At 33.0% G+C, this 25,802-nt stretch overlaps 1 protein-coding gene across 2 annotated transcripts in view; it reads left to right on the top strand.

The window, feature by feature from the left end:
* The window catches only part of LOC140040727 (histone-lysine N-methyltransferase SETDB1-like), a 373,841-nt gene that overhangs the window by 288,180 nt on the left and 59,859 nt on the right, over positions 1 to 25,802 (top strand). For both annotated transcript variants that reach the window (XM_072086876.1, XM_072086874.1), the window contains 2 exons: positions 165 to 530; positions 10,757 to 10,858. In XM_072086876.1, coding sequence (XP_071942977.1) covers positions 165 to 530; positions 10,757 to 10,858 — 468 coding nt within the window. The remainder of the gene's footprint in view (positions 1 to 164; positions 531 to 10,756; positions 10,859 to 25,802) is intronic.

The following is a 25,802-nucleotide window of genomic DNA, read 5'->3' as shown; positions in this document are numbered from 1 at the left end:
TATTTATCCAAAAGGAAATTTATGTTGACATAAAATTGCTCAAAATTACTATACTTATTATATATATTATATCATCTTATATCACTAAAATTTCACAAATTAAGTAGATTTCATTTAATTATTATCATAATAACTTTACCTCAACTGTTTTTATTTTTTTCAAGATACTAATACTGAAGTTTTAACAAAATTACAAACCACTGAAAGAGATTTGAATAAGCCAATTATCAATGTAGCCGATTTTAAAGCTTCTTGTACAAATACTCCACCATCAACATCACTTACCAGTATAGAAGATCTTTCACCAAATACGGAAAACCTTGACTCTAATTCACAGTTTACTAGAAGTTCAATTGATTCTACTGGAGAAGCTTTGTTGCTAAGAAAAAAAGAAACATCGGATGATTCATTTAACAATCACCATTTGGCAGAATTTAAAGAAACTTGTTCAGTTGTTGATAGTGAACTATCATCTAGCGATAGTGAGGATGATAAAGAAAGTGTGGAATCTGCTGATTTGTTAAAAAAAAGTAGGTATATTGAAAAAACTTAAATATTTATTTATAATAACTAATGGTTAGGACATCTGCATATAAAGCGGAAGGTTCCGGGTTTAAGTCTAGGTTTGAGCGACTTTTCTCATTCTCTGCCTTATGGGTGGTTATATACTTTGCATAGGAAAGTATAAAAGTACTTTGTTTTGTATCAAGAATAAAATCCGGAACTATGTATTTACCGCCATTGATTTTGTTATACACTATCGATTTACTTTGAAATATATGTAGACTAAAAAATGGAAAGCAATACTGGATATGGAACTTTATACTTTACTTTTGACTGTTCAGACTTTGCTAAAATAAAAGACGCTAAAGAAAACTTGTACTGTGTGAATTAGATGATGCGCACAAACACCAACGAAAGTATATAGTTTCAAACTACAGTATATTATTTTGGGTATTTTTCGTGGTGTATTAATTATTTTATAAATATAGATAAAATAAAAAAGTTTAGCATAAATGGATAAAAAATACATTTCTGCGGAAACAAGAATAGTTGTTTTCATGTTCAACAATATATAAAACCATTCTGTAATTAAATTGTGGTCTATCTAGAAGGGTGTTGTCTACCATAATAATGATTATTAAATAGTGTACAAGCGCAAATACACTGGATATGGGATATGAAAGTGACAACATGCAAATCAGTCGGCAGACTGATGAATATGAATATTATAGAATAATAAAACTACAGCTGCTTACGGACACAAAAAGTGTCCGAAATTAAATGATGCTAAAATGATTTAGCTAAAGCTTTTTTATTCATATTTTTCACATCTCATTTTAGTTGATAAAAGCACATTCAATACAAAGTTATTTATTTGTATTTTTTGCACGATCATTTTAATCCTGACCTTTTTATTTGAATTACCCTGTGTGGGATGATTAAAGAATTTTGAATTGAATTTGTATTGAATTATAAAACAAATTCATGCTTTGAGTTGCATTATGATGCGGTCGGCCACAGTGCATTGTTTGCTTTTTAGTCAGTAAACACATGGTCTGCCGTGGTGCCGCGACTCACACAGCCAGGACACAGCCAGGCTCTCCGAGTTAGTTTGAACATTGTGCAGAAAGAACAATAAAATCATGCGTTAATAAATTGCATTTATTTTCAATTAATTACCGTAGCATAACCTATGTACTGTATTATCACCGATAATTATTATGTGTATCTAATGAACAGTATAAACTTTTTAAAAAAAATAAATAAACTGCATGAAAACGATCGTTTTTGTATGCCCTTGAAAAAGTCAGAAACATTTTTGTCAAATTCGCAGTGAGAGTTGATGAGAAAACCATGTGCTTGCTGCGTGACGTCATATCACCCAAAGTTTTGTAAATCTAGGGTTGATGACCACCAACATAACAAAGATCGTATATGTGCGTCTATGCGGCTAGCAAGCAAGTGATATAGTAGTTTCGCTATCAACTCTGTGTTGTTGACTCGGAATTTGAAGATATTAATTTTACCATGACTTTGAAGCTGTTCATGTGAATTTTAAACATATATTTTACTGTTTTTTATTATGTTAATTATATTTGTATTATTTGTTGAAGATAAACAAGGTCAGTAATCTAAGATAAAAAGGACTCAGATTATGTACGTATGATGGATTTCAATTGTTGTTGTAAAACGTCCACGCTTCACTGGTCGAGGTCAGCACTCGAAGGAAGTTCTATAAATGGAAAGCAGGTCAAATTAATGTAAGAACAGCATCAGATGACTTTGTCCTAAATGAAATCATTGATGACTGTACAGATGCTAATTAGACATAGCATGTATGCAGGAGATGAGAAGAATGGGTAGTGGGTCCATATGTCATAAGGGATATAATGTGTATTGGACAGGAAACAAAACAAAGAAAATGTTTTGTGTAGGAATAGCCATTAGACAATCTAAAGTCTAAATAACTTTAACAGAAATAAAACATACATCAGAAAGAACGATGGCTGCTGATCTTGCTGTAAAGAACTGTAAACTTAGAGTCATTAGTGCATATGCACCCACGGAATACAGTCCACTATCAAAAAAGGAATCATTTTATCAGAAACTCCAAGAAATTAGTAAAGTGGAAAAAGGAAGAAAGTTATTGATTCTAGGCGATTTCAATGCTACGTCAACAATGACAACCAGCAAAACATGCTTTGAAGGTTTTTCTTATCCAGATAAAAGAAATGACTGGTACAATGAAAACGGACAGATGCTCCTGGACTTCTGTTCCATACACAGATTATCCATCCTAAATACTTGGTTTGAGCATCCACTAAAACACAGAATAACATGGCACAGCAATGACGGATGAACAAAAAAAGTCATTGAATACAGTATAAGTGATTCCTGGATTAGAAATTTTGTCAAAGATGTTAGGGTATAAAATTCATATTTCCAATCAGATCATCGTCTAATAATTACCGTACTTGAAACATCAGCAAATAAAGCTGCAAGATGGAAACCAAGAAAACGGATACTCGGTACAAAAAGTAGAAAACCAGACATGAACATGTTAAAGGACATCATTGTAAGGAAAGCCGTAATACAATCTATGGACGATGACGTGAACAACCCAACACAAAGGAACACCCAAGATGAGAAACATGACTTTTTGACATCGTCTCTAAAGAAAGCGACAGATCTTATACCAAAATTGAAAAGACACAAAGAAAGCTACCCATGGGATGATGATCAAGAACTTCAACAGTAATAGAATCTACGAAAGAGATAAGAAATAATATGAAAATGATACTCGAGAACACACAAGGAACCTACAAAAGAGAATTAAAAGCAGACTCCACATGCTAAGAAACGATTACTACAAATGTAAAGCAAATGAAATTAATGAAGCAACACAAAACAGGAGAGTTGTTGAACAAAAATCGAAAAATAACGATTTTCGGCCAATTTTGTTAATTTTTGGTGTATAATTTACATTAAGTTTAACAGCCTCTGGAAGCCAAACGTAGCAACCTAGCGTTTTAATCTTTTACACTTACGTTAACTAGCTCCGCGCCAGAGCCACAAAGTTGTAAGAAATTCAAAGGTTTTATCTGCTTTATCAATCAGATGTACCTATTGTTCTCTATTTAGCCAAACTTTTATTACGAGAAACAAACTTGAAAGATAAATTTTGAATTAAGTTGCAATTTAAACAAAAAAAAATAAATAAAAAATACGTTTCTAGTAAAATTTCAATTAATAACCAATATACGAAATTAAGCAATTAAGTAAAAATCACTCGCTTATTCTTTGTCAAACCACATTATTATAAATTATTCCATCCTCTCATAGTTTATAGGATAAAACTGAAAAACAAATTTGTTTTAACTTTTTATCGTTTTCCTGTTTGTCGAACCTGGTCGAACTTACTCAACGAGAATGTTTCAAAACATTAACCACACTAGACAAAAAACTTTACTGCGTATATTCGATAGATAACGATATCTTCATTAACGTTGACAATGGAACTGATTTGTTATCCATTTTAGTTTATCTCTTACAATGTAAAGACGTGTTGAAAATAATTCTTATATATAATTATTGTCTGATGGCTTTAAGTTCAAACAAAATGGAGATTTCATGTTCTTTTAAATCGGTTGTCGGCGGAGCTTGTGGATTCGATAGAAAAGATCGCAAACAGAGCACTGAAGTCCTACCTTTACAAGCATGCCAGAAGGAAATCGCTGCACACAGATACATGTTTAGGTTTACGGGCATCGATAGTGAGTGGTACTATTTGTGCAGCAGGGAAATGGAAAGGCGCGAGTCACATCAACAACATAGAGTATGGAAGCAGGTCCATGAAAGTGTGGATGGCGTATGGTATTGGTGCAGGACAAAATCTACTTTTGAGTAAATTCTGTGTGCCCTTGAAGCTACCCAATTTAATTCATAACCATTAAGATACAACGTCTGATCAAAATAAATCAAGTATCATTTATTGCAGTAAAAGCAAGAATACAAGCCAAGACATCTCATGAAGAACAAGCTGATATAAATGACGACGACCAAATAGAAAGTGAAGAAAGTCCTGGCACCCCCAGCAAACTGTTCTTTTGTCGCGAACAAGGTTGCATTAGGTCATATCAGAGGTACTCTTCCCTAGAGAAACACTTAGATTATGAAAATCACAAGAACGCACTAGAACATGAAACACTTTATGACAGGGCAATGAAATTATAGGCAACACAACTAGAAGATGGTACTTCTAAAAATCCAGAACCAACAAGAACCAACGATTTGCCACGGTTTGACATTGGCCCCAAACTGCAAATGGGCTGGGCGTTAAAGTCCTCTGCAAAAAAAACCCGATTTTCTGTACAGAAAACCTACCTTTTTGGTGTTTCTGACGCTGGAGAGCAGACGGAGCAGAAAGCTGATCAATGTGATGTCTCACGAGAGATGAGATCGGCCAGGCACAGCGATGGTTCACATCTATTTAGCAAGACTCAATTTTTAACAGCACAGCAGATTGCAAGTTTTTTCTCACACTTGGCTAAAAAAAGGACAGATGCAGCCGTTCATGATGATGATGATGACGAAGATGATGATTACGATAGTAATGAAGATGGTGACGAAGTCGAAGAAAATGGAGACGATTCAAAAACGGAAAATTAAAGAGAAATTCAACTTTTGTTGCAAACCGTACTTGACACAATAGGCTTGCAGCATCCAATAATGTTTGAAATGCATAATATTTGTGAACTGAAAGCTCAAGAAAAACTCTCCAGATTCTCTTTGCCAATGTTGCAAGAAATGTGTACAGTTACTCGATTGATTAAGGTAGCAATGAAGGTAAAACTATGTCTGGAAGAATTCTTTAAAATAACAATTTAATATGTGGGACGATTCTGTTGTCTAAATTGTTAGTATTTAAAGTCGCGTTCTGTAAATTTTTAATAAAGCGAAGGGATGAAACAATGGTTTACAAGTTTACAAACAATAATTTATTGTTTAGGCTAAGAATTATTAGGAAATTTTGCACGAGCACATGAACGTTATCGGATGTCACCATTCTACTCATTTGCATAACAACAGAGTTCAGTGAACATTTGCGTTAACGTACTTGCTTCTTTTGAATTCGCGCTTCGACGGGAAGTGTAGAACGCAACGCATGTGTAGCGCACGCAACATACGCCACACGTATTAAAACAAATCATGGAATACCTTGGGTTTATAGAGACTAAGCCTAGCCAGGCATGTTTAATCATGTTTTGGTTAACGTTTTCATTTACGCTATTTTTCAGAAATAAGGTTCTCGACGCACGTAACTAAAGTTTTTCGTAATGCTTGCGCACGCACAGAAAGTTGTTTACAAAGTGGGGGGACCTTGGAAAATAGCGTTAACGTGCTCGTGTGAATACTCCCTATATTAGAAGATAAGAACATTATGTTATATAGCCTGTTTTCAACTAGGCGAAATTATTCGTGTATATGCTCATGTCAAATGGAACACTTTGTTGATAAAAATAAACTGTGCATGCGCGCGTATAGTGCAAAAAATAATAATATCATTATTATTATAATTATTATAACAATAAGAATAAATTCACCTAGTGGAAAACATAACAGGTGATGAAGCTAAGCGAGTTATAATGTTGAGCTCAGACAGTAATTGCTTAATTTCATGGGTTAGTCGTTATTTTTAGATGTTTTTATATTAAAACGTAATTCCAAATTATTCAGGACCTTTCAGTTTACCTTTAAAGTTTGTTTCTCGTAGTAAAATTTACCTTAAATCTGTAAATAGAGAACAATAGGTACATCTGATTGATCTTGCCGACAGATAAAATCTTTGAATTTCATACAATTTTGTGGCTCTGGCGCAGAGCGGAAAATAGTTTCCCCAAATTTGTTTTACTTGATTCATAAATATTAGTATCTAAACAGTAGATTGACGATTTTTTTATTAAAAAAAAATTTGTTGCACATGAAAAAAAATGCGTTTGTTTTTACCCTACTTTTTAAGAGTTTTATATATGCTAATTAGTAATTAATTCGTAAAAATATTAGAATTTCATTAAATTTTTTGAAACTTTACTAAATTATTGTCAAGATGCTAGTTAACGTAAGTGTAAAATATTAAAACGCTAGGTTGCTACATTTGGCTTCCAGAGGCTGTTAAACTTAATGTAAATTATACACCAAAAATTTACAAAATTGGCCGAAAATCGTTAATTTTCGATTTTCTCGAAAACTAAGCGATATTTTACCAAACAAACTACACATCAGGTTTACTTACATCAAGGTCTACCAATGTGCAAAATATGAGCCAATTCGAAATTTTGACCCTTGCCACTAAATTACTTGTCTGATTTTTGGTGACAAGCAGTCTTAACGTGTAGGAAATTTAAATATTTGAAATATTGATGCGTGCTCTTTTAGGCTAGTCAATCTAGCAAAAAAAACAGCCCAAAGTGAAACAAATTGCAAACAGAGATTTTTCTTTTTTAAATGGTCATATATGATGAGGAGATCAAAATTTGAGCATCACACCTCTGTCACTCATCCCGATGATATGCAAATTAGCTTAAATATGCAAATTAGGGTGAAATTACAAGGTTACCATATCTCAAAAACTACTAGTCCGAGAGAGTTGATTTTTTCACTGATCTATTCAAAATGTATATATTTATATTTACTCTAATAAAACATTTTACGAAAAAATGACCGGAAGTACAACATTTGACCTTCGACCCCATTTCTCAATGTTTGCATATACAATGTGACTAAAATGTCTGTAGAGACTTTATTTTGCCCTCAAATGACCCAGACATAGGTTCCTAATAGCCAGCATAGGATCACTTTGTAATTCCCAAAATCACACCTTTGTCACACACCTCGAAAGTATGCAAATTAGTAGTACAATTTAAATAAAATAAGCAAATAAGGGGAAAAAATTACAGTTGTCCTATATCTCGAAAACCACTAATGCTAGAGAGCTGATTTTTTCACAGCCGTATTCAAAATGTACATATTTCTATTTGCTCCAATGAAACATTTTACAAAAAATTGACCGGAAGTATGACATTTGACCCTCGACCCCATTTCTCAATATTGCATATATAAATGAAACTAAAATGTCTGTAGAGACTTTGTTTTGCCGTCAAATGACTCCGATACAGGTTTCTAATAGCCAACATAGGACTGTTTAGTAGATCTCAAAATCACACCTGTATCACTCACCTCCAAAGTATACAAATTAGTACAAGTTACATGAAATATGCAAATTAGAAGGTGAAATTAAAGGTTCCTATATATCGAAAACCACTAAGGCTAGAGAGTTGATTTTTTTCAATAACTTGTTCAGAATGTACATATTTATATTTACTCTAATGAAACATTTTACGAAAAAATGACCGGAAATACAACAATTGACCCTCGACCCCATTTATTAATGTTTGCATACATAATGCGACTAAAATGTCTGTAGAGACTTTGTTTTGGACTCAAATAACTCGGATATATGTTTGCTATAGTCAGCATAGGACCGCTTTGTAATTCCCAAAATCACGCCTTCGTTTTGGCATGGTTGGAATTCCCTTTTTTCGTATTAGTTTATGTACAGCGCTTAGAGGTTACACAACATTAGGCGCTATATAAATCCAGGATATTATTATTATTATTTCTCAATATTTGCATATAATGCAACTAAAATGTATGTACATACTTTGTTTTGGTCTCAAATGACTTGGATACAGGTTTTATATAGCCAGTATAGGATCGTTTAGTAATTCCAAAAGTCAAGCAACTCGAAAGTATGCAAATTATTAGTACAAGTTATATGAAATATGCAAATTACAGCCTTATGTATCTCGAAAAACGCTAATGACCGATAGAGATATGGCAACTTTCACCTCTTGTACTACTAATTTGCATATTTTCTAGGGAAGTAACAAAGGTGTGATTTTGAGAATTACTACAGTTCTATGCTGGCTATAGAAAACCTGTATCTGAGTCATTTGAGGCCAAAACAGTCTGTACAGATATTTTAGTTGAATTATATGAAAATATTGAGAAATAGGGTCAAGGGTCAAATGTCATAATTCAATCAAGACAATTTTTGCATAAAATGTTTCATTACAGCGAATATAAATATGTACATTCTGAATCAACTCTGAATTCAAATCAACTCTCTAGCATTAATGGTTTTCGAGATATGGGAAGACTGTAATTTCACCCCTAATTTGCATATTTCATGTAACTTGTACTAATAATTTGCATACTTTCAAGGTATGTGACAAAGATGTGATTTTGGGAATTACAAAGAGGTCCTATGCTGACAATAGGAAAACTGTATCCGAGTCATTTGAGTCCAAAAAAATTATCTACAGACATTTTAGTCGCATTATGTATGCAAACATTGATAAATAGGGTCAAGGGTCAATTGTTGTATTTCCGGTCATTTTTTCGTAAAATGTTTCATTAGAGCAAATATAAATATGTACATTCTGAACAAGTTTTTGAAAAAATCAACTCTCTACCTTAGCGGTTTTCGATACATATAGGAACCTGTAATTTCATCCCCTAATTTGCATATTTCATGTAACTTGTACTAATAATTTTCATACTTTGAAGGTGAGTGATACAGGTGTGATTTTGAGATTTACTAAACATTCCTATGTTGGCTATTAGAAACCTGTATCCGAGTCATTTGAGGGCAAAATAAAGTCTCTACAGACATTTTAGTTTTCATTATATATGCAATATTGAGAAATGGGGTCGAGGGTCAAATGTCATAGTTCCGGGAATTTTTTTGTAAAATGTCTCATTACAGCAAATATAAATATATACATTTTAAATATTTTAGTGAAAAAATCAACACTCTAGCATTAGCGGTTTTCGAGATATGGCAACGCTGTAATTTCACTCCCTAATTTGCATATTTAATATTACTTGTACTACTAATTTGCATACTTTCGAGGTGCGTGACGAAGTTGTGATTTTAGGAATTATAATACAGTTCTATGGTGGGTATTGAAAAACAATATCCAAGTCATTGAGTCCAAAATAAAGTCTCTACAGACATTTTAATCACATATTTATGTAAATATTGAGAAATGGGGTCAAGGGTCAAAATTTGGTACTTCCGGACATTTTTAGGTAAAATGTCTCATTAGAGCAAATATAAATATATATATTCTGAACCAGACTGTGCAAAAATGAACTCTCTACGATTAGTAGTTTTTAAGATATGGTAACCCTGTAATTTCACCCTAATTTGCATATTTAAGCTAATTTGCATACCTTCGGGATGAGTGTCAGAGGTGTGATGCTCAAAAAATAATCACCTTATCATATGTAACCATTTAAAAAAAAAAAATCTCTGTTTGCAATTTGTTTCACTCAAAATGCTAGATTGACTAGCCTATTTTAAATGTAATAAACTATGACGCAAAGGATGAAAATGCAACTTTTTTTATTCAACTGGCCATATGATTACGTCACAACACCCGATTGGCAAAATGTTTGCATGATTTCGAATCTACAATCCAATAACTTCCAGAAAACGTTTTAATTGTGATTATCTCTTTTTATTCTTACGAACTATAACAGATTAAATTTACTGTAAAGATGAAATTAATGACCCACGTAATTTAATTTACGTCATCAAAAATTTAAATATTTTAACTCGTGCAAAAGATAGTGGATTGACCGAGACAATATTAAAATCTTGGAGAAAATGGAATACGGATAAGCGTGATGCGCCTTATTGAATGTGATGAGCTATGACAAAAGATACAAAAATTCTATATTTTATATTCGCGTGGCCATACGATGACGTCACAATGTCCGGTTAGCCATATTAATGCATGATCCGATATCTACAACTCATCAACTTCTAGAATGTGTAATTTAAAAAAAGTTCACCTCGTAGTTTAGAATCTATGACTGTTTAAACATTTTTTAAAATAATTTTGACGAACTTTTTCATTTTCATTCATTGACGTGGGGCCGACTTTACTTTGGCCGAGACGTTTTAGGGTTGACTTGGATCAAATTCATAATAAATAACAAATAAAATAATCACAGAGATACTATTCACACAAAATTGTAACTGAGGAGTTTCAGGATTTCTGAAATTGGATATCAAATCAATAACAATATATTTGTTGCAGTTTTTCCTTAGTAACACATTGTTTCTGAACTGCTTGTCACCTGTGGCTTACAATACACTTAAACAGAAAATCTTTTTTTTTAGGTAAACTAAAAACTGCCAAAAAATCAACACACACAAGATTGTCTCTGACAAAGAGTCCAAGTTACTTATCTAAAGAAACAGCAACTAGTAACCTAACGAACGGTAAGATTTTTTTTTTGAGACGGGGATCGTCCAAAAGTAATTGGGGACCTTAGGGTGAAATGACCCTACAAATTCCACATTGCAATAGTTAGGTTTTGGTCATTCTTTTTGTATTTGATGTAAATAAATCAGTTGTGGTGATTTTTGATTAGGTTTATTTCTTATAGGCCTATGAAAACAAACTCATAATTGGCACTTAAAAAAATATATATTATATAATTTATAAAACAACATTTATTATTCCTATCCTATTAGTAAATACACGTTCCCTATATTTTTTTTTCGATTTAATTTAATGTATTTAATTTTGCAGTTCAAGCTGCATTTGAAAATTCCAAGTTTTTCCCAATTTGTATTAATGGATTCTGCCAATAACGAAAAACTAGAATTTAAACTTGTCACATATGTCTATAGGCTTAATCATCTGTCATATAGAATATATACAGTACTGTTTATACTGTATATTTATATACAGTTAAGCATGTTGTAATTTTTGGGTATGATGACATCAAAAACAAACTAGAATTTAATTCGTCACTTTAATGATCATTTTTATCATTTTAATAAAATTAACATTTTTTAAACATGCATGTACGTTAACATACAATCTTTAAAAGTTGATGTACGCCATCCTATGACATGATCCATATACACTTATAGTGCTGAGTTCTACCTATTATGTGTCATACAATATGTACAGTATATACTGTATATCTATATACAGTGTAGCATAGGTGAAATTACGGGACTCATATCGTGTTCTAATTTTTTGGTATGATGGAATTTTCAAAATAAACTCGAAGATGACAATTTCGAAAGATAATGAATTGAGCAAATAAATATAAGGATTGGAAGAAAATTTGACACGTAGAAGAGCAATGCGCAGTCTTTGAAATTTGTATAACTTTGACTAAAGAAATTTAAAAACTACTTTTTAACTTCAACTGGCCATATGATAACATCACAACATCCGATAGGCTTAATTTTAATATGAATTCATATCTACATTTCATCAGCTTTCATAATAAGTTATAATCTTCAAGGTCACCTTTAATTCAGAAGAGCTATAAGATATTCAAATGTATTGTGTAGCTGAAATTACACGACCTAGGTTATTTACGCGTGATGACGTCATCAAAATAAAAATGTTGACAACTCATTAGAAGAATAATTAATTGAGCAAGTACATACTAAAAGTTGTGCGAAAATCGGGCTCAAATAACGGAGATGCGCTCTATTGAATGTTATAACCCACACAAAAAGATAAAAATTCCTAATTTTTAAATTCAAGTGGCCATTTGATGACGTCATACCATTTTGTACGTCTAATATGTATATACATTTGTATCTACAACTTATTGGCTTCCATAATAAGTTAAAAAAATTGGGGGTCACCTGCCATTCTGAAGAGTTATATTCATTTTAAAAAGTCCTTATTTTTTCCCATTTTTAGCACTTTTGTACAATTAGTGTGCGCATTTTGTCATTTTTAACGTGCTCGTATAGCGTTATTTTAAGTCGGAATGGACTCAAAATTGGTGAATGTACTAAGGATTGTGAGTAGAATGTGATTTATACATCAAATTTTATTTTTTACGCATTTTAAGAATCGTGCGCACAAAAACGCATTTTTGCGCACTAATTTTTTGAAACGCGCAAATGGCCTAATTCATGCTCTAAATTGATCAAAACCTAATTTTGCGCGTTTTAAATTTTTAAGGCGCGATTTCACGTGCATGACCTTGAAAGGCGCAACTTTTTATTTGCTAATATTTTTACCCTCACCTGAAGTTTACCTGTAGTGAATTTCATTAATATGTCATAATGAATTATGGAGATATGATTGATAATGTGATTTCACAAAATGGCGTATAAATGACGTCACGGATGAGTGATCACGCTGGAAACCTAATTAGGATTAAGTTATATTATTTGAAAGATACTCTGAAATTTTGGTAATCATTGACATTAAACTTTTTGAGATAATTGTTACACAAAATAGTGTACAGAAACAATAAAAAGACTAGAATTTAATTCGTCACTTTGACGAATTATAGGTGATCATTTTTATCATTTTAATGAAATTAATTTTTGTTAAACATGTACGTACGTTAACATACGATAGGAAAATGTTGATGTATGCCATCCTATTATACGCTTATATTGCTGAGTTATGCCTATTATATGCCATATACAATGTACAGTATATACTGTATATCTATATACAGTGTAGCATAGGTGAAATTATGGGACACACATCAAGTTCAACTTTTTTGGTATGATGTAATTATCAAAATAAACTCGAAGATGACAATTTCGAAAGATAATGAATTGAGCAAATAAATATAAGGATTGGAAGAGAATTTGACACGTAGAAGCGCAATGCGCGGTCTTTGAAATTTGTATAACTTCGACTAAAGAAATTTAAAAACTACTTTTTAACTTCAACTGGCCATATGATAACATCACAACATCCGATAGGCTTAATTTTTATATGAATTCATATCTACATTTCATCAGCTTTCATAATAAATTATAATCTTCAAGGTCACCTTTAATTCTGAGGAGCTATAAGATATTCAAATGTATGGTGTAGCTGAAATTACACGACCTAGGTTATTCAAGTTTTTACGCATGATGACGTCATCAAAATAAAAATGTTGACAACTTATGAGAAAGATAATTAATTGAGCAAGCACATACTGTACTAAAATGTGTGCAAAAATTGGGCTAAAATAACGGAGATGCGCTCTATTGAATGTGATAACCCACACAAAAAGATAATAATTACTAATTTTTAAATTCAAGTGGCCATTTGATGACGTCATACCATTTTGTACGTCTAATATGTATATATATTTATATCTACAACTTATTGGCTTCCATAATAAGTTAAAAAAATTGGGGGTCACCTGCCATTCTGAAGAGTAATATTCATTTTAAAAAGGCCTTATTTTTTTACCATTTTTAGCACTTTTGTACAATTAATGTGCGCATTTTGTCATTTTTAACGTGCTCGTATAGCGTTATTTTAAGTCGGAATGGACTCAAAGTCGGAGAATGTACTAAGGATTGTGAGTAGAATATGATGTATACATCAAATTTTATTTTTTACCCTTTTTAAAAATCGCGTGCGCAAAAATGTGTTTTTGCGCAGTAATTTTTTTAAACACGCAAATGGCCTATTTCATGCTCTAAAATGATAAAAACTAAATTTTGAGCTTTTTAAAATTTCAACGCGCGATTTCACGAGCATGACCTTGAAACGCCCGAGTTTTTATTTGCTAATATTTTTTACCTTGCCCTTAAGTTTATGTCTAGTGATTTTCATTAATATGTGATAATGAATTATGGAGATATGATTGATAATGTGATTTCACAAAATGGCGTATACGTGACGTCACGGATGAGTGATCACGCTGAAAAGCTTATTAGGATTAAGTTATATTATTTGAAAGATACTCTGAAATTTTGGTAATCATTGACATTAAACTTTTTGAGATAATTGTTACACAAAATAGTGTACAGAAACAATGACGTCACAATGTCCGGTTAGCCATATTAATACATGATCTGATATCTACAACTCATCAACTTCCAGAATATGTCATCCACAAAAAGTTGACCGTGTAGTTTAGAAATTACGATTGTTTAAAAAAAGGCATAATTTTGACAAATTTTTGTACTTTTTCATCAAAAACGTGCGCAAATTGTCCAATTCGACATGCTCGTATGACGTAACTTTAAGTCGAAATTGTTTAAAAGTTGGTAAAATTACTAGAAAAGGCTGGAAAAACATAAATCACGCGAAAAATATATGTTTTTAATGCTACGTGCGCACCGCACACGTACAAATTTGCGCATGCGTGGGAATTTTTTACATGCTTAAAATGACATGAAACGCGTAGAAAGTTGATTAGAAATTAATTTTGCGCATTTTGAAATTTTAAATGCGCGTGCGCGCGTAACTTTGTGTAAAACACGCAACTTTTTTTCAACAGAAAGTTAGCGCCTGATATAAATTAAAATTTTGCAAAGTTTCAATTTAAATTGTTATATGGTTTTCGATCTATGTTATTATCTGTAAATTCATAAAAACGCGCGTAAGTCATGTTGCGCAACACTGACGTCATTCAAAAATAGGAGGTGCACAACTTCACGTAAATTTCCATATGTTGACAAAGTTATGAAATGTTATGTTTACCCATTTTAGAGATACGCTCTGCACAAAAAGTGAGGGAGAAAGACTGAAGAATAATGAAAAAAAAAAAAAAGACACAGGACAGTTACAAGGAGTTATCCGCTGAATGCGGATAACTAACTAGACATGTAACTCGTCACTTTGACGAGTTAGTTATCCGCACGACAAAGGCCACGTAGACGTCATACGTTAGAATATTGCACACAGAAAAAGATTGTGGCAATATGACCTGAACTGAAGAATATGATATGTTGTTATTGCTGAATTCTGTTATTTTGTGTCATATCATATATACAATATAATCTGTATACATATTACATACTGTGTAGAATAGGTGAAATGACTGGACCCGCCATTTATTCCAAAATTTTTAACATAGCGACGGTATCAAAATGAAACACTAAGATAGCAATTTCGGAAGGAAATTATCTCGGCAACAACATATTAATGTGTAGAAGAAATTTAAATATGTAAAATATTGATGCGCGCTCATTTAAATGTGATGAATTATGACGCAAAAGATGAAAATACGACTTTTTTTATTTAACTGGTCATATGATGACGTCACAACATCCGATTGGCAAAATGTTTACATAAATTCGTATCTACAATCCAATAGCTTCCAGAAAACGTTTTAATCATGATTATCACGTTTTATTCTGACGAGCTATAACAGATTGAAATTTACTGTAAAGACGAAAATAAGTTACCCACGTTATTTACATTTTTAGACATGATGACGTCATAAAAATTAAGATATTTTTAACTCATACGAAAGATAGTTGATTGACCTAGATAATATAAAAATCGGGGTAAAAATAGAAAACAGATAATTGGAGATGCGCTCTATTAAATGTCATGCGCTATGATGAAAGATACAAAAATCCTATATTTTATATTCGCGTGGCCATACGATGACGTCACAATGTCCGGTTAGCCATATTATTACATGATCCGATATCTACACCTCATCAACTTCAAGAATATGTCATCCACAAAAAGTTGACCGTCTAGTTTAGAAATTACGACTGTTTAAAAAAAGGCATAATTTTGACAAATTTTTACGAATTTTTTACCTTTTTCATCAAAAACCCACGTAAATTATCCAATTCGACGTGCCCGTATGACGTAATTTTAAGTCTAAATCGTTTAAAAGTTGGTAAAATTACTACAAAAGGCTGGAAAAACATAAATCACGTGAAAAAAATTGTTTTCAACGCTACGTGCGCACGGCGCGCGTAAAAAAATGCGCACGCGTGGGAATTTTTTACCTGCTCAAAATGACATGAAACGCGTAGAAAGTGGATTAAAAATTGATTTTTCGCGTTTTGAAATTTTAAACGCGCGTGCGCGCGTAACTTCGTGTAAAACATGCCATTTTTTTTACAAAGTCAGTTAGCGCAAGATATAACTAAAACTTTTGTTAAGTTTCAATTTAAATTGTTATATGGTTTTCGATGTATGTTAAATACGCGAAATTCGTTAAAACGCGCGTAATTCATGTTGTGCAATTCTGACGTCATTCAAAAATAGCAAAGCACAACTTCAGGTGAATACCCATATGTTGACAAAGTTATGAAATGTTAACTTTACACGTTTTTGAGATATGCTCTGCACAAAAATGACAGAAAGAAAGAATAATACAGAAAAAAAAAAAAAAAGATGATGAAACAGGACAGTTACAAGGAGTTATCCGCTGAGTGCGGATAACTAATAAAAAGTTGATGTTGATGATTTCGTACAATCACAAGAGGTTATCCTGCAACTTCGTTGCGGATAACCAAATAAAGATTTCATACAATAACAATAGGAGTGGAGCTGTAGCTTGGTGGTTAAAGGAGTGGAGCTGTAGCTTGGTGGTTAACGTGCTTGCCTTCCAATCCCAAGGTCCCGGGTTCAATCCTGACCTAGTGCAGGGTTGTAACTCATGACTCTTTCAACTCCACTCCCTAAGCCTCAAATGAGACTTAGTTTATAAGCACGATAAATTATTAAATAGTTTATCCATCCTGTAATTGGCGAGTTACTCGCTGTTGGATGAGTATGAATAAAAAAAAAAAAAAATAGGTGATCATTTTATTCTAAATGATCACCTAACTAGACATGTAACTCGTCACTTTGACGAGTTAGTTATCCGCACGACAAAGGCCACGTGCACGACATACGTTAGAATATTGCACACAGAAAAAGATTGTGGCAATATGACCTGAACTGAAGAATATGATATGTTGTTATTGCTGAATTCTGTTATTTTGTGTCATATCATATATACAATATAATCTGTATACATATTACATACTGTGTAGAATAGGTGAAATGACTGGACCCGCCATTTATTCCAAAATTTTTAACATAGCGACGGTATCAAAATGAAACACTAAGATAGCAATTTCGGAAGGAAATTATCTCGGCAACAACATATTAATGTGTAGAAGAAATTTAAATATGTAAAATATTGATGCGCGCTCATTTAAATGTGATGAATTATGACGCAAAAGATGAAAATACGACTTTTTTTATTTAACTGGTCATATGATGACGTCACAACATCCGATTGGCAAAATGTTTACATAAATTCGTATCTACAATCCAATAGCTTCCAGAAAACGTTTTAATCATGATTATCACGTTTTATTCTGACGAGCTATAACAGATTGAAATTTACTGTAAAGACGAAAATAAGTTACCCACGTTATTTACATTTTTAGACATGATGACGTCATAAAAATTAAGATATTTTTAACTCATACGAAAGATAGTTGATTGACCTAGATAATATAAAAATCGGGGTAAAAATAGAAAACAGATAATTGGAGATGCGCTCTATTAAATGTCATGCGCTATGATGAAAGATACAAAAATCCTATATTTTATATTCGCGTGGCCATACGATGACGTCACAATGTCCGGTTAGCCATATTATTACATGATCCGATATCTACACCTCATCAACTTCAAGAATATGTCATCCACAAAAAGTTGACCGTCTAGTTTAGAAATTACGACTGTTTAAAAAAAGGCATAATTTTGACAAATTTTTACGAATTTTTTACCTTTTTCATCAAAAACCCACGTAAATTATCCAATTCGACGTGCCCGTATGACGTAATTTTAAGTCTAAATCGTTTAAAAGTTGGTAAAATTACTACAAAAGGCTGGAAAAACATAAATCACGTGAAAAAAATTGTTTTCAACGCTACGTGCGCACGGCGCGCGTAAAAAAATGCGCACGCGTGGGAATTTTTTACCTGCTCAAAATGACATGAAACGCGTAGAAAGTGGATTAAAAATTGATTTTTCGCGTTTTGAAATTTTAAACGCGCGTGCGCGCGTAACTTCGTGTAAAACATGCCATTTTTTTTACAAAGTCAGTTAGCGCAAGATATAACTAAAACTTTTGTTAAGTTTCAATTTAAATTGTTATATGGTTTTCGATGTATGTTAAATACGCGAAATTCGTTAAAACGCGCGTAATTCATGTTGTGCAATTCTGACGTCATTCAAAAATAGCAAAGCACAACTTCAGGTGAATACCCATATGTTGACAAAGTTATGAAATGTTAACTTTACACGTTTTTGAGATATGCTCTGCACAAAAATGACAGAAAGAAAGAATAATACAGAAAAAAAAAAAAAAAGATGATGAAACAGGACAGTTACAAGGAGTTATCCGCTGAGTGCGGATAACTAATAAAAAGTTGATGTTGATGATTTCGTACAATCACAAGAGGTTATCCTGCAACTTCGTTGCGGATAACCAAATAAAGATTTCATACAATAACAATAGGAGTGGAGCTGTAGCTTGGTGGTTAAAGGAGTGGAGCTGTAGCTTGGTGGTTAACGTGCTTGCCTTCCAATCCCAAGGTCCCGGGTTCAATCCTGACCTAGTGCAGGGTTGTAACTCATGACTCTTTCAACTCCACTCCCTAAGCCTCAAATGAGACTTAGTTTATAAGCACGATAAATTATTAAATAGTTTATCCATCCTGTAATTGGCGAGTTACTCGCTGTTGGATGAGTATGAATAAAAAAAAAAAAAAATAGGTGATCATTTTATTCTAAATGATCACCTAACTAGACATGTAACTCGTCACTTTGACGAGTTAGTTATCCGCACGACAAAGGCCACGTGCACGACATACGTTAGAATATTGCACACAGAAAAAGATTATGGCAATATGACCTGAACTGAAGAATATGATATGTTGTTATTGCTGAATTCTGTTATTTTGTGTCATATAGTATACAATATAATCTGTATACATATTACATACAGTGTAGAATAGGTGAAATGACTGGACCCGCCATTTATTCCAATTTTTAACATGGCGACGGTATCAAAATGAAACATTTAGATAGCAATTTTGGAAGGAAATTATCTCGGCAACAACATATTAATGTGTAAAAGAAATTTAAATACGTAAAATATTGATGCACGCTCTTTTAAATGTAATAAATTATGACGCAAAAGATGAAACTACAACTTTTTTTATTTAACTGGTCATATGATGACGTCACAACATCCGATTGGCAAAATTTTCACATGATTTCCTATCTACAATCCAATAGCTACTAGAAAACGTTTTAATCGTAATTATCACATTTTATTCTTACGAGCTATAACAGATTAAAATTTACTGTAAAGATGAAATTAATGCCACACGTAATTTAAATTTTTAGGCATGATGACTTCATAAAAATTAAAATATTTTTAACTCATGTGAAAGATAGTTGATTGACCTAGACAATATCAAAATCGGGGTGAAAATGGAAAACGGCTAAGTGGAGATGCGCTCTATTAAATGTGATGACCTATAACGAAAGAAACAAAAATCCTTTATTTTATATTTGCGTGGCCATACGATGACGTCATAATGTCCGGTTAGCCATATTAATACATGATCCGATATCTACAACTAATCAACTTCCAGAATATGTCATCCACAAAAAGTTGACCGTGTAGTTTAGAAATTACGACTGTTTAAAAAAAGGCATAATTTTGACGGATTTTTGAACTTTTTCATCAAAACGCGCGCAAATTGTACAATTCGACATGCTCGTATGACGTAACTTTAAGTCGAAATTGTTTAAAAGTTGGTAAAATTACTAGAAAAAGGCTGGAAAAACATAAATCAAGCGAAAAATATATGTTTTTAATGCTACGTGCGCACCGCACACGTAAAAATTTGCGCACGCGTGGGAATTTTTGACATACTTAAAATGACATGAAACACGTAGAAAGTTGATTAGAAATCAATTTTGCGCATTTTAAAAATTTTAAATGCGCGTGCGCGCGTAAATTTGTTTAAAACACGAAATTTTTGTTCAACAGAAATTTAGCGCATGATATAAATTAAACTTTTGCAAAGTTTCAATTACAAACGTTTTTCGGTTTTTTACCTATGTTTAAAACGCTAAATTCATAAAATCGAGCGTAGTCACGTTGCGCAATTGTAAATATGCTGAAAAGCTTCGCTGCACAACTTCATATGAGTGACGATATGTTGGGAAAGTTACGAAATGTTATGTTTGGAAGTTTTACAGATACGCGTGACACAAAAAATTACAGAAAGAAAGAAGATAAAGACTAGACTTGAACTCGTCACTTTGACGAGTTAGTTATCCGCACCACACAAACGCCGCGTGCGCGTCATACGTTGGAGTTTTGCACACGGAAAAAGATATGGCATTATAGCCTGAACTGAAGAATATGATATGCCGTAAGTGCTGAAATATGTCAATTTTGTGTCGTATAGTATATACAGTGCAAACAGTATAATCTGTATACATGTTACATACAGTGTAAATAGGTGAAATTACGGGACCCTCCGTTTATTCAAATTTTTAACATGGCGACGGTATCAAAATGAAAGACTAAGATAGCAATTTCGGAAGGAAATTATCTCAGAGACAACATATTAACGTGTAGAAGAAATTTGGATACGTAAAATATAGATGCGCGCTCTTTTAAATGTGATGAACTATTACGCAAAATATGAAAATACGACTTTTTTTATTCAACTGGCCATATGATGACGTCACAACATTTGATAAGCAAAATGTTCACATGAATTTGTATCTACAATCTAATAGCTTCCAGAAAACGTTTTAATCATGATTATCACGTTTTATTCTGACGAGCTATAACAGATTGAAATTTACTGTAAAGATGAAAATAAGTGACCCACGTTATTTACATTTTTAGACATGATGGCGTCATAAAAATTAAAATATTTTTAACTCATGCGAAATATAAGTGATTGACCTAGACAATGTCAAAATCGGGGTGAAAATTGAAAACGGATAAGTAGAGATGCGCTCTATTAAATGTGATGCGCTATGACGAAAAATACAAAAATTCTATATTTTATATTCGGGTGGCCATACGATGACGTTACAATGTCCGGTTAGCCATATTAATGCATGTTCCGATATCTACAACTCATCAACTTCCAGAATATGTAATAAAAATAAATTTCACCATTTAGTTTAGAAACTACGACTGTTTAAAAAAAAGTATAATTTTGACAAATTTTAACAATTTTTTTAACTTTTTCATCAAAAACCCACGTAAATTATCCAATTCGACGTGCCCGTATGACGTAATTTTAAGTCAAAATCGTGTAAAAGTTGGTAAAATTACTACAAAAGGCTGGAAAAACATAAATCACGTGAAAAAAATTGTTTTCAACGCTACGTGCGCACGGCGCGCGTAAAAAAATGCGCGCGCGTGGGAATTTTTTACCTGCTCAAAATGACATGAAACGCGTAGAAAGTGGATTAGAAATTGATTTTTCGCGTTTTGAAATTTTAAACGCGCGTGCGCGCGTAACTTCGTGTAAAACATGCCATTTTTTTTACACAGTCAGTTAGCGCAAGATATAACTAAAACTTTTGTTAAGTTTCAATTTAAATTGTTATATGGTTTTCAATCTATGTTAAATACGCGAAAAACGTAAAAACGCGCGTAAGTCACGTTGCGTAACTCTGACGTCATTCACAATAAGAGGTGCACAACTTCACGCGAATCCCCATATGTTGACAAAGTTATGAAATGTTATGTTTACATGTTTTAGAGATACGCTCTGCACAAAAATGACAGAAAGAAAGAAGAATACAGAAAAAAAAGAAGATGAAACAGGACAGTTACAAGGAGTTATCCGCTGAATGCGGATAACTAACTAGACATGAAACTCGTCACTTTGACGAGTTAGTTATCCGCACGATAAACGCCACGTGCACGTCATACATTGGACACAAACAAACACATATGTTGTTAGTGCTAAATGCTGTATATTTTGTGTCATATACTATTTACAGTATACATAGTATAATCTGTATACATATTAATACAGTGTAGGATAGGCGAAATTACGGGTCCCGTCATTTATTCCAATTTTTAACATGGTGACGGTATCAAAATGAAACACTAATATAGCAATTTCGGAAGGAAATTATCTCAGCAACAACATATTAACGTGTAGAAGAAATTTTAATACGTAAAATATTAATGCGCGCTCTTTTAAATGTAATGAACTATGACGCAAAATATGGAAATACGACTTTTTTTATTTAACTGGCCATATGATGACGTCACAGCATCCGATTTGCAAAATTTTTAGGCATGATGACGTCAAAAAAATTTTGATAAAAATTTTGATAAATTTTAGAACTTTTTCATAAAAAACGCACATAAATTATCCAATTCGACGTGCCCGTATGACGTAATTTGAAGTCGAAATTGTTTAAAAGTTGGTAAAATTACTAGAAAAGGCTGAAAAAACATAAATCACGCGAAAATAATCTGTTTTTAACGGTACGTGTGCTCCGTGCGCGTAAAAATTTGCGCGCGCCTGGGAATTTTTGACATGCTCAAAATGACATGAAACACGTAGAAAGTTGATTAGAAATTAATTTTGCGCATTTTGAAATTTTAAATGCGCGTACGCGCGTAACTTTTTGTGAAACACGCATTTTTTTTTCAACAAAAAGTTAGCTCATGATATAAATTAAACTTTTGCAAAGTTTCAATTTAAAATGTTATTTGGTTTTTGACCTATGTTAAATATGTGAAATTCATAAAATCGCGCGTAAGTCATGTTGCGCAACTCTGACATCATTCAAAAATAGGAGGTGCACAACTTCACGTGAATGCCCTCATGCTGACAAAGTTATAACATGTTATGTTTACAAGTTTTTGAGATACGTGAGACACAAAAATGGGGGAGAAGGAAAGAAAAAAAAAAGTAACAGGACAGTTACAAGGAGTTATCCGCTCAATGCGGATAACTAAAAAGATGATGAAACAGGACAGTTACAAGGAGTTATCCGCTGAATGCGGATAACTAATAAAAAGTTTATGTTGATGATGATTTCGTACAATCACAAAAGGAAAGTTGCGGATAACCAAAAAAAAAAAAGATCCTGACAATAACAAGGGGTTATCCGCCAAGTGCGGATAACCAATAAAGATTTCATACAATAACAATAGGTGATTATTTTATTCTAAATGATCACCTAATTAAAGATAACAATCTCACATTCTTTCAGTCAAAGCTGACAACTTCCATATGGCAAAACTTGTGACACAACAGACACGGATGATTTGCTATGCATAGTTGACAAGAGTAGATTGGTTCTATTTCCATCTTCAGTTTTTAGCAATGCTGTCGGAAATAAATCAAGTACTAGATTTGAACTTGTCACTATGGACGAGTTAGGTTATCCGCTGTGCAAACGACACGTGCACATCATACGATAGAATATTGTTCACAGAAAAACGATTATGCCTGAAGAAAATTAAATGTTAGTGTGCCCTCTCTATTTTGTGTCTAAGTATATATACAGTATACACTAATGTATACATACTACATACAGTGCAGAATAGGTGAAAATAACGGGACCCTCTTTTTATTCCAAATTAACATGATGACGTCATCAAAATGAAACACGTATGTAGATAGAAATTTTGGAAGGAAATTTTCTGAGCAACAGCATATGAATGTATCGAGGAAATTTGTGTATGTAGAATATGATGCGCTCTATTTTAAATGTAATGAACTATGACGCAAAATATGAAAATACGACTGGCCATATGATGACGTCGCAACATCCGATGCGCATATTTTGCACATGAATTCGTATCTAACAGCTTCCAGAAAATGTTTTAGTCATGAGTATCATTTTTTATTCTAAAGGAGCTATAACATATTGAAATTTACTGTAATGATGAAAATAAGTGACCCAAGTTATTCATGCTTTTGAACATGACGTTTTCAACATTTTAAAAATGGTAAATCATGGGAAAGATAATTGATTGACCTAGATAATATCAAAATCTTGGGGTAAATGAATAAGTGGAGATGCGCTCTATGATGAAAGAGACAAAAATCCTATATTTTATATTCGGGTGGCCATACGATGACACCACAATGTCTGGTTAGCCATATTGATACATGATCCGATAATTACTACTCATCATCTTCCCGAATACGTTCACCATTTAGTTTAGAAACGATGACTGTTAGTATAATTTTGACGAATTTTTGAACATTTTCATAAAAAACGTGCGAAAATTGTCCAATTCGATGTGATTTTAAAGGTCAGGTGCGGGCAAAAAATTTCTATTGAGCATACATTCCAATAATTATTGATCTATAGTTTCCCCTATATCCCCTTTCTCACAGATGTGCCTGCAATATACCGGTACAGTGCTGGCGTCGTGCCGGTATCGTTACCGGCATATACCCATTCTCATCGGACTATCGTGCCGGAAATATAACCGGTATATACCGGCTTTCTGTGAGAAAGGAGTCGGGCATATTCGGCCAATAAAAAGTCTCTGACAAAATAATTATTGAGGGCGTCCTTTATTGTTATTATTTTTGTCTAGCGATGATATGGCGGCGAATGTCAAGTTACAGATTATTATCTTCCTTTATATAGCATATTTATGCAATACATGCTATGTACAGTATATTGTGCATATATTATACAGGTAAAGCAATTAATTTGCCGTCATCTGCAATCTGTAAAACACCTTAGAAGGCTGTAGGCCTACAATTTACAAGAAGGCGACGAAAGGTCAGGCACCAACAAACAAAGAGCTAATGGCCTAGCCTAGCGGCCTATAGATTATGCTACAAATTTCTTCTTGTCCCCTTATTTTAAGCAGCTCTCTTATCTCATTATCCCTCCAGTTCGACATTATTATTGTTAATTGAATTGAATAGGCGCCAAAGTGATACACTTGACCGCGCAAGGTGTCAAAGCCTCGACGGGGAACCCCGGAATATAACGGCGATACGTTCTCACAGAATGCCCGTCTGGCATTGCGGGGAATATCCCTAGAATATTACTAGGTCTGAAGCAGGTCATGTCGATGCCGGCATGGTGCCGGCATGATGCCAAGACGACCCGTTCTCACAGAAAACCATACCGGCATGGTAATGGTATATTCCCGCAATATTCCTGGCACACAACTCTGTGAGAAAGGGGCTTATGTTTCATAATTTTTGGGATTTTATTTGTGTTACAGGAGCTTGTTGAAAATAAGCACTTATCAGTGCTTATTGATACAGTAGATTACACAGTAAAATCTCTATTCTTTTGTACACACATTTTGTAAATAGAGAGGCATTTTAAAAAGCTATGAATAATAAACAGTGTGGTAAAAAATGTTATCAGATGATAGGTAATATAACTTGAATTTTACATTTCTGGTATTTTTATTCAACTTCAAAT

This window comes from Antedon mediterranea, chromosome 2 (genome assembly GCF_964355755.1).
Source record: "Antedon mediterranea chromosome 2, ecAntMedi1.1, whole genome shotgun sequence".
NCBI lineage: Eukaryota > Metazoa > Echinodermata > Crinoidea > Comatulida > Antedonidae > Antedon > Antedon mediterranea.
This window is presented reverse-complemented; position numbering and strand designations above follow the sequence as displayed.